At 39.0% G+C, this 21,184-nt stretch overlaps 1 protein-coding gene across 1 annotated transcript in view; it reads left to right on the top strand.

Annotated features, from left to right (window-relative positions):
* LOC124800838 (AT-rich interactive domain-containing protein 4B-like) overlaps positions 1-21,184 on the top strand; it is a 159,428-nt gene that overhangs the window by 69,071 nt on the left and 69,173 nt on the right. The window contains exons 6-14 of the mRNA XM_047263030.1: positions 2,652-2,873; positions 3,992-4,071; positions 4,266-4,381; positions 4,496-4,633; positions 5,296-5,420; positions 5,514-5,745; positions 5,854-5,907; positions 9,532-9,705; positions 12,876-13,325. Of these exons, the coding sequence (XP_047118986.1) occupies positions 2,652-2,873; positions 3,992-4,071; positions 4,266-4,381; positions 4,496-4,633; positions 5,296-5,420; positions 5,514-5,745; positions 5,854-5,907; positions 9,532-9,705; positions 12,876-13,325 (1,591 nt within the window). The remainder of the gene's footprint in view (positions 1-2,651; positions 2,874-3,991; positions 4,072-4,265; positions 4,382-4,495; positions 4,634-5,295; positions 5,421-5,513; positions 5,746-5,853; positions 5,908-9,531; positions 9,706-12,875; positions 13,326-21,184) is intronic.

The following is a 21,184-nucleotide window of genomic DNA, read 5'->3' as shown; positions in this document are numbered from 1 at the left end:
CCGGTTCGAAATATCGTAAATCCATGTGATCTGTGTTTACATTTAGTGATTTTGCTGTTTCCTCTTCGTCTACTGCTCTCAGGTCAAATGGAAAGAAAAGTGATTTCTGTGGCTGGGAGCTATCAAGTGAATTAAAATACATCCACATAATTATCGAAGGCTACAGTATGTTGTTAGTTCCAGATTTTATTTTATTTCCACCTTTCTGACAGTCAAGCAATAATCGCCTTGCAGAAATATGAAGTTATTTTTGTCTCTTTGCTAAAGAAATTCGGCTTTTATTTATCTTTTCTGATGAGGCAGCCAGTTTGTTTCAAACGAAGTGTTTAATTCCACACTATTGGCTAGTTTCAACTGTTCACTGCATTTCAAGCGCACGTTTTCATCTTCTACCACGTATGGCATTATGACATAATAAAGAAACAAACATGAGACAATACAGTACTGGTACTCCAAGAAAATTTACATCCCGAAAACAACACTGAAAAGGTTAATATTAGATCGAGGCCTACTTCACTGGGAATCTGGACATACGAATGTGCACTTTAATGCAAATTATTCATTTCAGTATGGTTCAAGAAATTCTGACTCTCGTGGAGTATCCTCTGATGTCTTGTTTCTTTTATGACATAATGTAAGATCTTTTAATGTTTTACTCATACGAACATACAGGCTCCCTACGTCATCGTAGCTGCGCAAGTGCGGGGATGCCTTGTGGCACTCTCTGGCAACTGCTGGAACAAATCTATTTGTAACAGATCTTGGGAAAATATTGTGAATTGTGGTTTGAAAAGCGTTATTTTCAAAGTAAATTTCCTTTTACGCAAGATGAATTATGTACAAGAATGTACGATGAATTTATTAAATCACAGAGAGTTTGACTCTCATTTAAAAATCAACTTTTTTATGACAAGCCATTTAGAAGAATTTCGAGCCCAGAAGATCAGAGATACATGTTGGTATTAAACATTTTACTGGCACATTTATGTGACATTGTAAAGTGTAAAACGCGCAGGAAACATCAACATTATATGTGAAAGCTTAGTTTCTCTTGTAGCTTATTAATCTTTGCGACAAATATTAAAAATGAAAACTTTGCTTTTCCTGTCGAAACAGTGTATATTGATTTAACCATTAACTTTTCCTGTTTGTGTGTTTGCGCTACTGTGATGCTGTTGGCTGACTACATCACTTGACCTATGCTATGAATATCCGCCGTCATCAGCTAGCGAGATCACATGACATGAGCTATGACTGGCTTACAAAAGCGCATTGCAATTCCGATTTCAATGTTTCGGAAAGTAACATGCGAATCTATACGTTCATAATACAAAAATATGCAGCGTATATGTTGCCGCACATTAAAGAACTTTCCAAAACATGGTTTTCCTCCCTGAGTTTCGTTTTCTAAAGTGCTGGGAAATTCTAAGCCACAGTATAAAACCATAACCATTCAAATGATTGATAAATTTTACTGCCCTGAGGGAACGTATACTGTCACTTAACACGGAAAAAGTGTATTTTCGCCCGGGAGAAAGTGTTTCCCACCCGGGACAAAGTGTATTTTTAACTGGGAGATCCGGGAAAAATCCGGGAATTTTTTTTCCTTGCCCACGTATACACCCTGGATTGTTAATTTCTTAAGTTGATCCTAATGTCAATCTGGTACGAAATCCATACCATTGGCTTTGTGAAAGAGCAGTCGTTACACCCTGAAACATTTCAGCACCTGAAATAAAAATAATATTTTGGAAAAAGTAATAGGTGAAGATAAAGAAAACCAGTTAATTGATACTGTAATCACCACTGAAGATGCAACTCTGTTTCCACACAAATTTTTAAATACAGTGAATCCAGCTGGCTTTCCACGTATGAGGCTTAAAGTCAGCATTCCTGTAATACTACTGCACAGCCCTCCAAAACTTTGTAATGGTATCTGTTCCCAGATTAAAACTATGAGAAAGCTACTATCCTCATGTTCAACAGCTGGAGAGGTAGCTCTCACAACTCGTACACCAGTGATCTCAACTGATGTACGCATTCATTTTAAGGTTATTGTTTACATTAACAATAAGCAAGGCTCTATGTTCGATACTCAAATACGTTGGAATTGTTTTACCATCTCTCTCTCTCTCTCTCTCTCTCTCTCTCTCTCTCTCTCTCTCTCTCTCTCTCTCTCTCTCTCTCTGTGTGTGTGTGTGTGTGTGTGTGTGTGTGTGTGTGTGTGTGTGTGTGTGTGTGTGTGTGCGCGCGCGCGCGCGCGCGTACGCGGAGGGGAGCCGAGTTGTGTGTTGCCCTTTCATGAGCTGGTAGTTCAGAGAGCCAGCTCCTACTCTTACCACACAGTATCAGAAAAATGGAAGATGTTGTATATTCTGAAGTTTTGTAATTGTGTGGTATACAAACAATTTAAAAAACTTAAAAACAATAATAGAAACAGAAAATACTTGTTAATTTATATTCTATGAATTATTATACTCGTAATTTAGATTTCCTTACATTCCAAGTTGTTAAAGTCGCAGCAAGGAGCTGAAATTTGCATTCAGACACAAATGGGTGATATGTACATTTGACTGCAAATAATTTCTTATGTTGTGTGGCTTCTACTGTAGTTGCAAGAAAATATGGCAGTCCTTACAATTGTTTTGCAGGGATGACAGCAGTGATGAAGATGAAGAGAGTCAACGCAAGGGAAAGAAGAAGGAGGAGAAAGAAGCTGATATTGGAAAAGTTGTTTGTGTAGAGCTTGGAGACAAAAAGAAACAGAAAGATAATTGGTTTCCAGGTCTTGTAGTGGCACCAACTGCCCAAGATACAGTACGCATCCGTGTCCGTGATGAATATTTAGTGCGATCATTCAAGGATGGCAGATAGTGAGTAATCTTCCTGAAATTTTAATTCTCTAGTAATATTTATAGTTTTTCAAAGGATCAGTTTCAAAATTGTGTTGTGTTTTCAAACTACTGAAAGATTGAAGGTAGTGAATTTGAAGTGTGCACACTCTGTTGGTGTAGTAGGGCTGTCCTAATGGAGGAATGACTGTTGAGTTCTAAATAACTGAAAAAACCCTAATTTTACCTCTCTGGAATTATGAAATTTTGCAAGATCTATATGTTACTTATAGACTATTTCTCAAGTACCTTAGCTACAAGAGAAATTAAATTTCACATTAATATGTAAAATCCATTTGTGTTTATTTTCATTTCTTATTTGTCACAGTATAAAGCTTTTTACTTTCATTATTTTGGAATGAGTGGTGCTTCAATTTTTATTCATTTACTACATAAGTGCTAATTGCCATAAGAAATGTTACATGCAGGTCTGTGCTTCATTTGTTGTATCAGATATAATCTAGTTTCTTGAGATCCCTGTAGTACGATGTAGAACTATAGTGCCCATAACTAAGCTGAAGCATTCCATGTAAAGGACTGTCAGCATTCCTTTTCTGCTGCAGTCAATTCAGCTTCTCCTACATATCAAGATGTCACTGACACATGCAATAATTTTTACTATTGCACAACATATTTGTGGCTTTTGTCATAATATAGAATTTATACGCATTGGTTTCTTCAAAATATTATCCTCCATTGTATGGTGTCAATGGTTTTGTTTACTTCAGATTTGTGCTTAGTGTTAACAGATAATGGTACTTCACTTATATTGTGTAATCTGTACAGTGCTTGTGATATATTGAAGATTGTACAATCAAATTTGTGGTCTTACGGAAATAAATATTACCTCAGTAATTACATTAACATCTTACACTTAAATTAGAAATTGTCCGATTCGAGGTACCGTGAGAACAGTTCATAAAATAAATTTTAGTAAACATCTAAAGGTAGTTAACACAGTAACTGTTTCTATGCTGTAATTTTTTGTGTATAAAGCAGTTACACCAAATTGCTGTGTTCCATTTTCTTATCAGTCTCATTTTTGTTGTCTGTTGTATCCTCTTTCATGGTTGGAAATATTGATTTGGAAATTTATTTAGTTTTACAGTTCCAAAAAAGGAGGCCACTGAATTCACCAGGGAGATAGGAGGGAAGGTTGATAATAATACCCTAAAGACTGGTATGTAAACAGCAGTATTAGAGAATATGCCATAATATGTTGATTTGTTGTACATGAAATTATTAACTGTACTACCTATGGTAATATTGTTTGTTCTGCTCTGCCAAAAGTGGAGCCTGCTTTTGCATTGCATAATAATATAGAAAATACAGTCATGCTAAACTGCTGATATTTCATGGCACGTTTCCTTTCAGCGGTTGAAAAGGCATTACAGTTTCTTGACAAAGAGGAATTGCCACCTCACTGGGACCGTGACCTGCTGTTTGGTCTGGATGAAAGTAGTGCAAATAGTGACGGAATTGACAGTGACGTGAGTAACATTCAAAAAGTAATGTTATTTAATGGTTATGATATTGCCTCCACAATATTGTCATAGTAATAATAATAAGCTTCATCATTTTCCGTAATAAATATTTCGTTTTAGGGCTCGGATGATGAACCACGGGAAGAAAAGGACCATTTTGTGGCCCAGCTGTACAAATTTATGGATGATCGTGGCACTCCCATTAATAAAGGGCCTGTTATTTCTGGAAGGGATGTTGACCTTTATAAACTTTTCAAGGTATTTTACATGTGCTAAAATATGAAGTGGGGGCACCCAAATAACTAAATTTGTGAAGATTAGTGACATAAAGTCTGACTAACAACATTTCACATGTTTCTGAAAATTTCAGTTAAATATATTCGTTGTACAAACACTTTCTATTAAATTCTGGTAAGTTGGTTTATTAACTATGTTGATATTTACTTTATAATTCATCTTTTTGTTCTATCTCTTTTTCAGTAAAAGATTTGGGTGCAGTATTTTCATTTCTCAACACGTACCTTAATCTCCTTCAGTTCTCTACTAGGCCAGCAGAATGCTTATAATTTGTTGTTGTGTTTCTGTAACTTTCTTGTAAATTAAGATATCCTGTTTTTCACAACTGCTATCTTACTGCAGTTAGTTTTTACAACAATTTTTTTTTTTTGCGTCAATTATTAGTTTTTATGATTTTGCTTAAGCAGATTTAGATTTATTGCAAAATATGAGAGTCTGGGGCCGTGAATCACTTCACAGACCAGCATTTATATAATGGTACCGTAACTGTATTTAAAATGACTTGAAAATAAGGGCTTGCAATGTGCTAGGAGATATTTTTGTGAAGCTTCTTTGTTTTGTGCAGACCAAAGTGAGTGGGAATAGAGACACTTACATCATTTTTTTTATGCTACTCATTGCAGGTTGTTGACAAACTTGGTGGATATAATCGTGTCACAAATCATAATCAGTGGAAGACAATCACTCACAAGTTGGGGTTTGGTGATGTTAGTGGCAATACGAACCTGGTTAAAGTTGCATATAAAAGGTAAACATTAGAACTAAATGTATTCTCTCTGGTTTTTTATGAATGCAGAAGACCATTTCTATGTAAGCTGATCATCACCACTTTTGCCAACAGATTCTTACATAGCTTTGAAGATTTCTATCGAAAGTTAGGTTGCACTATGGTTAATCACCCGAGGGGGAACAGGGCTCGCCATCGTGGAGGCCGTAGCCTCATAAGGGATAGAGATCGTGCAACTCCGGTCAACACTTTGAAAGAAAAGGACAAAGAAAAAGATAAGGAAAAGGAAAAAGAAAAAGAGAAGGAGAAGGAGAAAGAGAAGGAAAAAGAGAAGGAGAAAGAGAAAGAGAAAGAGAAAGAGAAGGAGAAGGAAAAAGATAAAGAAAAGGAAAAGGAAAAAGAGAAGGAAAAGGATAAAGTAAAGGAAAAGGGGAAGGATAAGGAAAAAACAAAAGAAAAGGACAAATCAAAAGAGAAGGGAAAGGAAAAGGAGAAAGATAAAGAAAAGGTGAGTTATCTTTGTTGCTTTGGAATTAGGTGGACTTGAGCCTGATTAGTAAATTTTGATTAATGGCTAATATAAGAATTTGCTGATCTTTCTGAATTACGTCGCTTCATTATTACTGTCAACAAGAAGCAGATTTGTCAGTTCCCATGGTTACCAGTGAAATTTAAGGCACATAAATACCTTGTAACTTAAAGCAAGTAACAGCTTCACTTTCTTTTGATTACGTATTGCCTAATTATGTTTGCTTAATTTCATAAAGTCAAAAAAGCAGTTGATTCGAGGAAGAGTTCCATCACCAACATTAAGTATTTTATTCTTAGTATCACCTCTTCCCATACAACTTTTTTGTAATACGAAGTATGAGAAGCAGTAGCTCTTGTTTTGATAACACTATAGTTTTGTTGTTCTTCCTGAAATTTTTCCGTTATTCATCACCTTTTGGCAGGTATGTTTGTCAGTTTTTGATAAATGTTTGTAGTGTGTCTGAAAATCTAAATAAAATATCATCTAGAATATTTAGAGTAATTTATGAGGCTATTGCTGAAATTAGCATCTTGCCCGTGTTTCAGCATTTAAATCATTACTTTCATGCATTTTTTAAATTTGCTGTTTGAGTTACCAAATTGCATTTCAGCCCTTTCCATTAATATTATACTCAGTGAAAATAATTCTTGTCTGGGCAGTTCTTTTTAAATGATTACAGATTTTTCGTAGACTGACATTGTAGTCAAGAAGAGAACAATGAAAAGAAACCACATTTATCCCTGTAAATCGAAAATACCACATTATCTCTGTTCTGTACTAGTTGGTGTCCTTAGTACACATTGTATCTGATGGAAATGCTGCCTTCACTATTACTTAGATCATCTCCATTCTGCCCTATCACTGAAGCCAAGACATGCTGTAAATGCTTTCCTTTTTGCAACTGTTGCCGTCATTTATACAAATGGGCAATTCCATGTATGAGTGCTCAGTTAGCACAACCTCTGCAAATGGTTACTGGAAAAAGAAGTGCCCCTGCCTGCTAATGGAACAGATCCATCTCTCAGGGAGACCTCCAAGCACAACCCATTGTGTCAGGGACTATATACTATGTGATCAAAAGTATTCGGACAGTTGGCTGAAAATTACTTAAAAGTTCATGGCGCTCTCCATCAGTAATGCTGGAATTCAATATGGTGTTGGCCCACACTTAGCCGTGATGACAGCTTCCACTCTCGCATGCATACATTCAGTCAGGAGATGGAAGGTTTCTTAGGGAATGGCAGCACATTCTTCAAGGAATGCTGCACTGAGGAGAGGTATCGATGTCAGTCGGTGAGGCCTGGCACAAAGCTGACATTCCAGAGCATCCCAAAGATGTTCTGTAGGATTCGGGTCAGGACTCTGTGCAGGCTAGTCCATTACAGGGATGGTATTGTCGTGTAACCACTCTGCCACAGCCCGTGCATTATGAACAAGTGCTCGATCATGTTGAAAGGTGCAATCGCCATCCCCAAATTGCTCTTCAACAGTGGGAAGCAAAAATGTGCTTAAAACATCAGTGTAGGCCTGTGCTGTGATAGTACCTTGCAAATCAACAAGGGGTGCAAGCCCCCTCCATGAAAAAGACGACCGCACCATAACACCACTGCCTCCAAATTTTACTGTTGGCACTACACACACTGGCAGCTGATGTTCACTGGGCACTCGCAATACCCACACCCTGCCATTGGATCATCACATTGTATTCTGTGATTAGTCACTCCACTGTTCAGTCAACCAATGTTTACACTCCTTACACCAAGAGAGGCATCGTTTGGCATTTACCAGCATGATGTGTGGCTTATGAGCAACCACTTGACCATAAATCCAAGTTTTCTCCCTTCTCTCCTAACTGTCATAGTAATTGCAGTGGATTGTGATGCAGTTTGGAATTCCTGTGTGATGGTCTGGATAGCTGTCCGTCTCTTACACATTACGAGCCTCTTCAACTGTCAGCGGTCTGTCAGTCAACAGATGAGGTCGACCTGTACTCTTTTGTGCTGTACATGTGCCTTCATGTTTCCACTTCAATAACACATCGGAAACAGTGGACCTAGGGATGTTTAGGAGTGTGGGTATCTTGTCTACCGACGTATGACACAAGTGACACCAAAAATCACTTGACCATGTTCGAAGTCCCTGAGTTCTACTGAGTGCCCCATTCTGCTCTATTGCAATGTCTTATGACTACTGAGGTAGTTGATATGGAGTACCTGACAGTAGGTGGCAGCACAATGCACCTAATATGAAAAACATATGTTTTTGGGGGTGTCCAGATACTTTTGATCACATAGTGTATGTGTACCCACACTATAGCAGTTTCGCTTGCTACTCTTAATATGAGTTAAGTCACTTTTTGTTTCCAAATCTGAATCTGATAATTCAGAACTGTGGAAGCTCCATCACGGATGGACTGGAAATACGTTGCAGTGGTAGAGCATTGCTCACAGACAAAAGATGTCCAAGTTATCTAGAATGTGCAGTTAAAGTTATGTTCCCATACTTCTGTCATGTTATATAATTCTTTATGTAACAAAATTGGTGATGTTTCCAATACTGAAGCTGTAGCTTTTTTTCAACATACAGTAATATTCATATTTTGCACTTTGTCATATGAAACAGAGGACCCTCTCTTTTGTTTAGCGTTCATCACAAAAAAGTAGCACTATTAGTCCCTTGTGCTTCAGAATATTTTTCTATCTGTTTTGTAATGTGTGAGTAGCAGTCCATCACTTTCATATTGCTGTTGCCATCTGGATTCTACACACCTACACTATCTTTCCTAAATTTTGCATGTGGAAACTCTCCCTATAACATATCTTCCGGTCCAGTAACCTCCCTGGGCTCAACTTTCACCAGTCCCTGTTACCCACCTGCCTGTCCCCTGCCTTTTATCTTGCCAGTGCATCTGCATAGTACTCTTGCCAGTGCACCTGCATAGTTCTTTCCCTTTCTCTACTTCTCTACTCTACCCTTTGCTCCCCCTCCCACAGCACAGCTTCTTGATGCTGCACGTAGCAGCTCACTGTCTCGTTCCCACCATGTCCCTGCATACTTCTACAGGTGGCACCCCGGCAAATTACCATATGACCATTTTCAAGAACAAGTTATTAATTTACTTTAATCATTAATAAATTCAGCTACTGCTATTGGTACTTCTTTAGTGCTTATACTATGTTCAAACCAACTTCATTTTGATGATTTATGTAGTGTGAACACACCACCATGTGAGGGTATGATTTGCCGTTATATTGATATCCTCTGTGAATCTGCTATAATTTGGACTTTATCATTATGGTAATGCACATGATTCCTATGGAGTATTTGAAGTTCGTTTGCTATGTAATTAAGAAATGAGAACTACTTTATTGTATAATACTACAGTTTTGAAAATCTCAAAACTAGTCATATCTTTATATTTATCCTCCTACATCCATAACAGTTTCAAAATTGTCACAGAATTGTTGATTCCCTAATTGTATAGCTAAATGGCAAAGGAAGCTTCAGATCCAATTTTTGAAGGATACTTTTTATATAATTAGGTTGGAAGAAACTGTGTTGGTTTTAGAAGTTTTGATTCATGGCAATTATCTGTTACAGGAAAAGCCACCTGCAGTTAGTGAGAAATCCACAGAAGTCACATCAAAGCAGCTGGCTGTGACTGCAGTGAGTGAAAAGGAGCAACCAAAACCATCTTCAGTGGATGAGAAGAAACCACCAGAACAGCAGTCTACCAGGACCAAAGACATAAAAAAGGAAAAAGTCAAAGAAAAGGTGAAATGTTCAAACTTCCCTACTTCATTTGTTTAACCATAAATATATGTACAGTTATTTTTTAAATGAAACTGGTCTTTGATATCTTACGTGGATTGCTTATTTGTATTCCTTACAGTAGTTGGTAACATCTGTTGCTAAATAGTAAGTGGGGGAGGGGCAGGAGCAAACATTTTGTCAAAAAGTTACTGAAGTTCTTGTAATTTGTGCTCAAGATCCACAATGCTTAGTACGGTAAGAATAGTTTCCTCTTGTTTCTTCGAATTCTCAACTTAGTTCAGGTGATCGCAATACAGTTCATTGTTTAAACTGCATACGGATACTCGTGCCATTGTACAAGTTTCTCCCAATTTGAGATTTGAAGGGGTGGGATATTTAACATTTACCTGATTACAATAGTTCATATAGTATTTTTTTTTTTTTTTTTTTTTTTTTTTTAGAAAAAGTGTTTTTGGAAAAAAATCAAGGTATTGTTGATGCACTTGTTGCCTATTTTTCCACGTAATTGCCATCCCACTCATTGCATGTGGTGAGCCATGGCTTGAGCTTCTTTATGCCCTCCTCCAAGAACTCTGCTGCCAGTCTCCCCCCCCCCCCCCCCCCCCCCCCCTTTCAGAATATCTTTGTGCTTCTGCTCATTGACTGAAAATTTAATTTCATTCTTGCGTGCCTTCAGGGAGGTGAGAAGAAGGGGAATACCAAAGGGGGTTGGGGGTTCAAAACTTAGCAGCCAAATGTGTCCAATAGTGCCTTGGTGGCTAAGGCTGTTTCAGGATGGGCTTAGTCGTACAACACACACATTCCTCTTGTCAGCATTCCCTTACTTTCGTTTTGAATGCTCCGGGGGAGTTTTTTAGGGTCTCACAGTATTGTTCAGGCATAAATTTGACAAAAATTATGTCATTTCAGTCCTAGAACATTGAGGCCATAATTTTTGCCCAAAATTGTGGTTTTGAATTTTTTGGCAGGTAGGGAATTGGTGTGACCCCACTGTGACGAATGTCTTTTTGTCTTAGGCATGTAATGAGCGGGTGTTTCATCTCCAGTCATAATAGAGCTCAGATAATCCTGACCTTCCAGTTCAAGTTGCCCAAGAAACTCACAGGTCTGTTGACCCCAATTTTTCTTGTGCTCATCTGTCAGCTGTTTAGGGTCTTGGGCGCAGCTGGTGGTATCCCAGCGTTTCTGTTAGTGCTATGTATAAGGGAGTCCTGGAGAGTTGTGGAAACATTGTAAAACTTTCATCGACTGCTAGTTCACAGTCTTCCTCAATGTTTTGCACCCCACTGATCAGTAAAAATGGAAGGTCTTCCACCCCTTTGCTCGTCATGATCTTTGTGCTGCACCACTAAACTCCGTACATCACTTAAACACATTTCTTCTGTTCATACAGCCTTCATCATAAACCGTTTTGATTCGCTAAAAAATTTCAGTAGGTGTTTCAGGAATAGGAAACTGACCACAGCACGTGGCTTGCATTTGGCGGAATTTCATACTGACATCTTTCATGCAACATGAGTTTATGTACCACCATGTTCCTGTGATGCTCACTCTGGTCAGGTGATCCCCCCCTCTACCTGTCAAGTGTTGCCAACTACAAAAACAAAAAAAAAGCCAATTGTGGTCACAGTACACTTACTTTCCCACCATGGCTTGTGTTTTTCACTATTTCTGTAACTTTCTAATTTGGATAATTTTTTTTTTTTTGGGGGGGGGGGGGGGGAGAATTTTGCAGTCAATGATATATAAACCATGTGAAGGTCATGATAGTAATTGTGCTGTTAACCATTGTGCCTTTTTCATCAGTTGCCATTTTAATTCTAAATTTGCTATACGAAACTGTCCACATAATTATTTCCAAAGATTTATTTTCCAGTTGTCATGCACAATGATTTCAAAATGTAGTCTTGTTTACTTCTGGACCTTGTTTCAGCAGCAAGTGAAGGAAAGGCATTTCATGCACCAATGCCTATCATTTTGATATATTATGTAAAATAAGGGAAAGGCAACCGCTTACCTGTACAGAACTTGCACTTGACATACTAAGACACGTAACAGAAAATGGTTAACATTAGCTTTAGAGTTCTTTCTCTAGTCAGTGCACACACCCAAACGTGGTGTGTTCGTGCGTGCGTGCACATGTTTGAATGTCTGTGTGGTTGTGAATACTCTTACTATAAAAGAGCGAGAGTTCAAAAGCTAGTATTGACTCTTTTTCTGTTGCGTGTGTGCTGTGTGCCAGTCCTCTATAGGTGAGTGGTTGCCTTTCACTTATTTTGTTTTTCGCCATCCAGGAAATTTCATTATTTTTTATACATTCACATATAAAACGTGACAGTATTATGTCTTTATATCCCAGTTTCTCTAGAAGTTGGCAACTGATTTCAGAAGAAATAAGATTATCTGTGATGTAGAATAACCCAAAATAGATTTTGAAGATTCTGAAATCCATAAGTTTTGATTTTGATCATCCTTTTATAAGCCCATGCAGTAACTAAATCAACTAATACATATCTTGAGTAGTTGTAAAATTTTCTTGCAGTATATCTGAAATAAGTGCCAGATAGTGGGTGCATGGGACAAGTCTTACAGCAGCAACAGTTGCAGGGAAAGGAACTGTTGGATAAGGATGGTAATATAAAATTTGACAACAGAGTTGCATATATTAGGAGGCAGACAAAAACTGGAAGTAGGTGTGTGGGGAGAATTTCAGGATGAGATGATGACATTTCTGGGCTTACCTTGAGAAACATAGCTCTGGTGTTGGTCCCTTCTGAGGCACCGTAGGTCATAGTAATTCTGGGTGATCAGTGTAGGGGTTGGTGTCACCTTATATCTTTTGATGTTGGACCTTTGTAGGGCTGAACAACAGAGGAGCAAGCCATCCAGAAAAGAAAAAGAAAAAAAAACTCTTCAGGAGGTTGGCATAGGATGCAGTCAGTTTGATTTCCAAAGCTTTCTGGTTTGTTTATAGGTCTGACCCTAAGGTAAGGAAGTTGTGGGCGAGGATTAACTTGGTAGTTTTATGGTGAGTGAGGTTTTTTGGAAACTTCAAGATGGGTGTTGGAAGAGGTAGTATTAAAGTGTTAATGTTCAGTATTTGCTTTTATGTTGTTCTAGTGTCACAGATTTTCTTAAACTTGATTTTTTTTTTAATTTTAATTATGCAGATTGACTTGACTAAAGAAGAGAAGAAGACTGAGAAATCAAAGGTGAAGAATGAAGAGAAAGTAAAAGTCGAAGATAAAACAAAGCAGGAAGAGAAGAAACAACAAATAAAGCAATATGAAAAGGATAAGCAAATAAAACAGGAAGAGAAAAGACTGGAAGAAAAGATAAAATCAGAAGAAAAAGTTAAAATTGAAGATAGGGATAGTTCTAGAGCACTGGTTCGTAAGGAGGAACATACCAAAGAGAAGGAATTACGAGGTAGAATAGATCGTGGGCGATCTCGTAAAGAAGAGCCAGCTACTGGCCCAGAGAAACAGTCTGAAAACATTCAGGTTGTGAAACAGGTAGAGGAAAAAAATAAAGGAAACACTTCCAATGAAGAGGATATTTGCAAGAAGACTGTCAAAGTTGAAAAAATAACAGACAAAAAACAGGATGAAGACGACAAGGTAGGTTACACAAAGAGTTGTTTTGTATGATGTAAATGAACAGGGGTTGTCCTCACTGACAACTTTGTAAGGTTACTAACCTTTCTTGATGTTTCATAATTCTTCTTTTACTTTGTCCAGCTAATGACTATTAGGTGCTTTAAGCAATTTTTAAATAATTCATATCAACACCTCAAAGTTTCTTTTCATTTTATACTTATCACTGTCCATATTGATGCCGATGATAAACTTTTGGATAATAAACTCCTTAACTATCACAAAAAGGTAATTAAGCTACAGACACCGAGGAGCCTAAACAAACAAATGGCGATTTATAGTAATATGAATAACTTCAGAGACCCTTGCTAAAACAAGCTGCCTGTATGAACATTATGTAATTGGTGTTTAGCTATGTACAGTTGGCTGTGCTCAAATGTAACTTCATGTGAGTTGACTGACAGGTACATGGCTGAAACTTGGTTGTGACTGACTGAAGCAGTGTTCATGGTGCCTATTTAAAAACTATCAGAAGACTGATTTTACTAATTGTTAAATTACGTAGCAATTACGTATTTGTTTACAACATAGCATTTAAGAGTGATTTTACTAATTGTTAAATTACGTAGCAATTACGTATTTGTTTACAACATAGCATTTAAGAGTGATAGTTAATACATGTACTTATATGTCTATCAAATTATTTTGTTTAACTGTTGTTTATATATTCTTCAAATTGTGTGAATTCTGGGTTCTACTCTCATGAATGGAATTTTGGACATGCTCTTGTATCCCCAGGATTTGGCAAAGCCCACCAAGAATTTTTCAGAAACTCAGTTTCTGTTTTTAGAATATTTTGTTAACTAACGTCAGTATGAATTGGATAGACAGCTACTAACCACACAGAGGTGATATTGAGCAGCAGACAAGTGAATTCGAAAGAAAACTGTTGAATATTATCAAGCTGTTGGATAACTTCCACTGTTGGCTTCATGTGCTGAGACCCGGCTGGGGTTGATAGTGGGGGAACAGTAATCGTGTGGGGCAGGGAGGGCAAGGGTAGTGGTTAGAGGTGGCAGAAAGTCTGTAATGCTGACTAGGTGTATGCAGGCACAGGATAGTGGCTGCTGGGTGCAACACCAGGAGGGTGTGCTGGTAACGATAAAAAAAAAGATAGGATAGAAGCAGAGAAAAGATCAAAAGAGCTATTCCGATGAACTTTGCAAGAGTTGGGAGGAGGGAGGGGGGGGGCGGGGGGGGGGCGTTGCAGGGAGTTAAGAGATATGTGTAAGGTTGGAGTGAGAGGTTATGACAGGGACTGGAAAAGGTTGAGACATGGGGTTAGAAGAGTGTGTTTTAGTGTTCCTACCTATGCAATTCACAAAAGGTTGAGACATGGGGTTAGAAGAGTGTGTTTTAGTGTTCCTACCTATGCAATTCACAGAAACCAGTGTTGATGGGAAGAATCTCGATGGCACAGTCTTTGATGTAAAGCACACCATGTTGCGTGGCCTGATTGACAACTAGGTGGTCCAGCAGTGTCTTGGACACAATTTAGCAGTGGCCAATCATGCAGACAGCTGGTAAATGGTCATGTACACATTGAAAGCCACATTGTGATTGTAGCTAAATTGGTAGACCTCATGGCTGCCTTCAGCAGTGTTCCTGCCTCTCATTGGGTAAGAAATGGCTAAGACAGGACTAGAGTTTTATGTAGTGTGAGCATGTATGGGACAAATCCACACCTCACTCAATATCTGGATATGAGCTATGGAGAAAGAGGTTGGGAGGAGGGATTGAATGGGGATGGTCAGTGATATTGTAGATTTGGCAGGCAGCAGAGTAATAAAACTGCAGGAGGGATGATGAGAATGTTTCTCATTTCAGGGCACTAGGAGATGTAGTCAAAACCTCAGCAGAGAACGTGATTGAGTTGTTCCATTCCGGGTTGATAGTAAGTTTTGTGGGGGTCTTTCCTCTGTGGCTGGACGGTGGGTGTGGTATGTGACTGGCAAGAGAAGGCACAGCAGACATGTTTCTGTAAAATTTGGAGAGGGTAATTTCTATCTGTGAAAGCCTTGGTGAGATCTCACTCATAATTATCTTTGTTTAGTAAAATTATACATTTTTGGAAACAGAATTTTCAAGTGCATGTGGTTTAAATGAGTCACAGTTATTGACTATTTACTTAAAACTTTTCCACGTGAACTGTTAATGCTGTTGCAATCTGTACCCTGGAAATTATATGCTGAATTAAGAGGGTTAGAAAAATAAGGGTGTACATGCCCTGGGACCACTGGGAAATCTGGGGAAAACTTGGCAATTTTTTTGTCCATGAGAAAATCAGAAAAAAGTCGGGAATTTTTTAGTGTTTCAGCTTTCGGTTAAATTTTTGTAGTTTTGACTGGTAAGAACTGATGATCTAACAATGAATATTACTGTTTCTCACTACTGCAGAATAACACTGCACCAATAAAACATAAACAACAGACAAAAACAAAATAAAACTTAAATTGCAAGGGAAATGCGCCATTTGTAACAACAAAAAACAGTGCGTACATAAGTGTCTACCAACAGCAAAATGTATCAAAGGCTTGAGGGGGAAGACTGTGCAATACTTCATAACAACAAACTGATTCCGGTGAGCATGATGCCACAATTGTTTACATTAGGTACATTATAGCTGTTGCCAATGGGCTCATGTGCATGCACAGTTGAGTCGCGTACGAGCAGTACCTTCTCCCGCTTCCGGCTACAAGAAGTGTTGCCGTTAGCTATATTGCCAGTAGCAACAAGCGGAAATATCACGCATGTGCAGTTTCAGATTTCTGATTTTATTTTTCAATTTATTTGAAACAAAGTGTTTCATTCAACACTGTTGGTTACATCAACTGCTCGCTGAATTTCAAGTGCACATTTTCGTATTCTGGTACATATGGCATTATGCCGTTATAAATAACCAAACATGGAAATTATACAGTACTGGTAAACCAAGAAAATTTACATCCCAAAAGCTTAATATCAGACTGGAGCCAACTTCATTATGCACTTCAAGCTAAATTATGTATTTTAGAATGGGTATGAAATACTGATGCTCTTGTAGTAGCCTCTTATGTCCTGTTTCTTTTATGATGTAATGTAAGATCTCTTAATGCTATATATGTACGAACATATGGGCTTCCTATGTCATTCTAGCTGCACACAGGCAGTAACACCTGTTTCCTGGCACACTCTGGCAACTGCTGAAACAAACCTATTTCTAACAGGTCGCAGGAAAGTATTGTGAATGGTGGTGGTTTGAGAAGCGTTACTTTGAAAGTAAATTTCCTTTTATGCATGACGAATTATGTTACGTGTGAGAATGTTAGATGAATTTCTTAAATCACAGTGTGTCTGACTCTCATTTAAGACTTAAACACTTTGAGGACCAGCCACTTAAAAGAATTTTGTGCCTGTAACACCAGACATTTATGTCATTATATAAAATTCTACTGGCACTTTTGTGTGATGTATCTTTAAAGTGTAGCCCACGCAAAAAACAAGCAGTATTATATGTGAATGCTCAGCTTTTCTTGTAGCTGCACTATGTATATTAATTGAAACCAGTAACTTTTCCTATTTGAGTGTTCGCACTACTTAACAGTGATGTTACTATTGGCTGACCACATCACGTGTTCTATGATTGGCTGGTGAGATCATGTACCATGAGCTATGATTGGCTTACAAAAGTGCATCGCAATCTCTATTTCAATGCTTCGGAAATTAGAAATGAAGGTGCTGTGTTTTATAGAATTCAAATTTATACTTTAGTAATATGAAAGTGTGCGTGCGCGCGCTGCGCGCGGCGCGCGGCGCGCGCGCGCACACACACACACACACACACACACACACACACACACACACACACACACACACCCTCTCTCTGGGTTTAAAGAAGTGGATAGTTCTACTCTGCCATATAACACCTTAACCATTCAAAGGATTGACAAGTTTTACATTCTCCCTCTTAACACAGAAAAGTGTATTTTTAACTGGGAAATCCAGGAAAAATCCAGCAATTTTTTTAGCTTGTACATGTATACATCCTGAAAATGTAACTCAGAAAAAAATAAAGCAGTTACTTGCATACTGGGTTCCATGATTAAAGTTCCAGTTTGAAAACACTAGAAAGACAACCACTGTTCAGAAAGGCATCAAATTTGAACTATGTATTACTCATGCAGGGGGAAACCTCATTGGAGGGTAGGGGCCAGGGAGCCAAAGTTTACAAATAGATGGCACTGTAAATGTCTTACCTTAAATGGGATCGGCTACAAATGACAGATGAATCACAGTATGATGGCTATGGTTCGAGTTACACTATCTGTACTGTTTGATGTGTACGACTGCACGAATTCGACAGTCAACAGTTGTGGTACTGTTAGCTAGGTAAGCCTATCCACCATGGGCAAAGGTCGTACCACATCAGATGGGGAAAATTTGTTTTTAATTGTCCTGTGCCAGAAACCACTTCCAAAGCAAAATGACATTGGTGTTTAATTGTCTTGGGGCCAAAAGCTGCATAAAAGGCAAAGTGACACTGGTTTGTAATTGTCCTGTAACTGGTGTAAGACATGTTCAGTGTGCTGTTCCCTGTTTTCTATCAAAAGTTGAAATGCCTCTACAGCAGCCGCTTCAATGGCTGCGCAATTTGTGGAGGAGTGCCATATACAGAAAAATTATCATACCCCCACATCCATGCTATTGAAGAGTTATAATTACAGTGGTGTGCAAAAGGCTCTCATTTCATTTACCAGTGACAATACAGTTAACAGGACCCACAGGACTGATATCCTCGAGGAAAATATGTGATACAAATAAGTGTGCCATCAACTCGCACTACACAGTCACCTCTGCAGAATGAAGTATTACTCATTGCTGTGCGTGCAGATTTTCTGTTCCTCTTACTCTACAATTCTGCATATTGACATGCCTTTGGGTATGGTAACGGGCTTTGTCTATCCACAGAATGTTCCCCAGCCCATTTCGTGTCTCCTTCTGTGTGAGCAACAAATTCCAGATCAGAACGTTTGTCTTGCTGGCAAGTCAGCAGGGAGCAACTCATGAATGTGGGTGATTTTGTATGTATAGCAATGGCAGGATGGTTCATATGATTTAATGCACCGTGCTCACAGGCATTTCCGTGTTCGGAATTTCCCATTCACTGAATGTTCGCACATCAGTGCTCAATCCCTCCTACAGTGCTGTGGCCACATCTTTAACAGATGTCAGGATCAGCTGCTTTCCTCTCTCTGCCACATTGCAACTTCACAGGAACTTGTCGTTTCAAATTTTGTAATCATTTTCTCCAGACGCTTAGCAGACATTAGACCCAATGCCTTTTTTTCATATCCTTGAATGTCAGAAACTTCTGCTGGGCTACTGGCACACACTCACCGTTCTTGTAAAACAGCTTTACCAGCAGCATGTGATCCTTCATGGAGACAGTTATGTTGGGTGTCTCGGGCGCAAACTGTGGAACATCTGTGGTCCTTATGTATCTGATTCCCCCCCCCCCCCCCTCCTCTCCTCTCTCTCTCTCTCTCTCTCTCTCTCTCTCTCTCTCTCTCTCTCTCTCTCTCTCCCTCCCCCCCCCCCCCCCCCTCCCCATAATGTCAATAATATGATGATTATATTTGATGTCATTCTGGGCACTGGTTCTGGAATCCCTGGGGTTAATAGGACAGTGGATGAGGTTTTATTTGTGAAAGAAGCCATAAATAAGTTACTGCCAGTTGCACCTAACATATAACACAGGGTTATTTGGTAAGCGTGATAGTGTTACGGAGATGTTTAGCAAACTCAAGTGGCAGACTCCACAAGAGAGGCGTTCTGCATCGGTGGTGTAGCTTGCTGTCCAGGTTTTGAGAGGGTGCATTTCTGGATGAGGTATCGAATATATTGCTTCCCCTACTTATACCTCCCGAGGAGATCACAAATGTGAAATTAGAGATATTCGAGCGTGCATGGAGGCTTTCGGCAGTCGTTATTCCCGCGAACTGGAACAGGAGAGGGAGGTAATGACAGTGGCACGTAAAGTGCCCTCCGCCACACACCATTGGGTGGCTGTTTCAGAGTATAAATGTAGAAGTAGATGTAGATAAACTTTATCGTTAAAACACACAATCACACAAGCAAGAATCACAAACACTCAAGATTTTAACGAAAGACCTCTTTTTGATTTAATTTAAATCAGCTGAAGGCGACGTCGAAAATCCAAGACACAAGGCCTAAGCAAGGAATTGAGGTACAGAAGTTCTTCTGGAGGTTTCACTTCTTTAGGGTGAAGGCAATACACCATGCAGAAAACAATTTTACAACTTAAGGCCTAAAGGAAAGAGCTTCTAAATTTCAACCAAAATAGGCTAAAAGCTTTATCCTAAATGCTTCACATAAAACTCGGCTGAAGGCCACATACGGAAACGCAAACAATCTCACTGCTTAAAGCACAGACAAAGAAATTTCAAACTTTTAATTTAAGCTCCATCCGACACGCAAAATTGACAAGATGTCAATAGCACAACGTAGTGGATACTGGTGCCCAGTCCAGCCAAGACAGAATAAACACCCAAAACTACAAACAACACCTCAGCTGTTGAACTACTTGCTGTGCTGGACAGCATCAACATGAGGAAAATACACTGCCGAGAGCTATGTCAATGCCCCAGGGCAGGTAACCGGAATGTCAATGGCCACAAGGCAGGAGATACTGCTGGTACACTTCATTAATGAAGGGCATGAATTAAGTTAAAACCACACAGGAAGATGGCTGCAATTCTAGCCAACTTCAATGCGCATACGTTGTTGGCCACGGGAATCTCCCAGAAAGCGACAACCAGGATCAAATGAAGAGTTAAGGCTTGATAGTTGGTTAAATGAGCACTCAACTTTAGTGTCAAGGATCGGTGGGTGACGAACTTCGTAACCCTCACAACTCCAACAGCGCGTGCACGCCGCCAGCGGCTCCAGCCTGACTACGCGCCACGGAGACTTCCTCGCTGCTCTGCCCCAACCGACCACACTCACACACAACACACCTGGAAAATATATCCGCCACACCAAAGATAGTACAGCGGGTACTAGTATCGAGAGACACTGCTGCTGCCACTCACAGAGGGAAGACAGCAACATTATGGCAGTAACTGAAGAAGAAATAAGACACCACTGGACTGTAACCAATGATAAGAAAACAAGGCATGACGTGAGCCAGCCACGGCTCAGGTTCTCTCTCTCTCTCTCTCTCTCTCCTTCTCCCTCTCTCTCTCTCTCTCTCTCTGTGTGTGTGTGTGTGTGTGTGTGTGTGTGTGTGTGTGTGTGACAAAAATATTTTGGAGATACTGAGTCGCAGATAGATACAACAAAAAGACTGTCACAAATTTTTTGTGACAGTTTTTTTGTGCTTATCTGCAACACAGCAATCTCTGCCATATGGTGAGTGGCAACTTTCCTTTTCATTGTGTTGTTACATTCCATCCAGATTTTCCATTGTTTGATTAATAAAAAATATTTAATTTCTATGGTAAATTTATGGTACTTGCAGCATTAATTTATGGAAAAAGAGTCAAAATACCATAGATTTCGTTTGGAAGCTGTCTCAAGCAATCAAGAATTCCAGTCTGTAGTTCGGAGTAATACATTCAACCTGCCTTGCAGTATCTCATGCACAATGTTGTATAAATTGATTTACTTACATTATTTCAAGTATCCCCAAAGAAGATAAGTGTAAGATATCTGGAGACACCAACTAGTTATGTTGTAAAGTTTCAAGATAATAAACCCAGGAAATATTTCTCTTCCAGGTCACACTTTATTCCTTTGGTGAAGTTATTGCTTCTATCTGTTTC

The sequence above is a fragment of the Schistocerca piceifrons genome, chromosome 1 (assembly GCF_021461385.2).
Source record: "Schistocerca piceifrons isolate TAMUIC-IGC-003096 chromosome 1, iqSchPice1.1, whole genome shotgun sequence".
Classification (NCBI taxonomy): domain Eukaryota; kingdom Metazoa; phylum Arthropoda; class Insecta; order Orthoptera; family Acrididae; genus Schistocerca; species Schistocerca piceifrons.
Note: the sequence above shows the minus strand (reverse complement) of the source record. Positions and strands in the feature narration are given on the sequence as shown.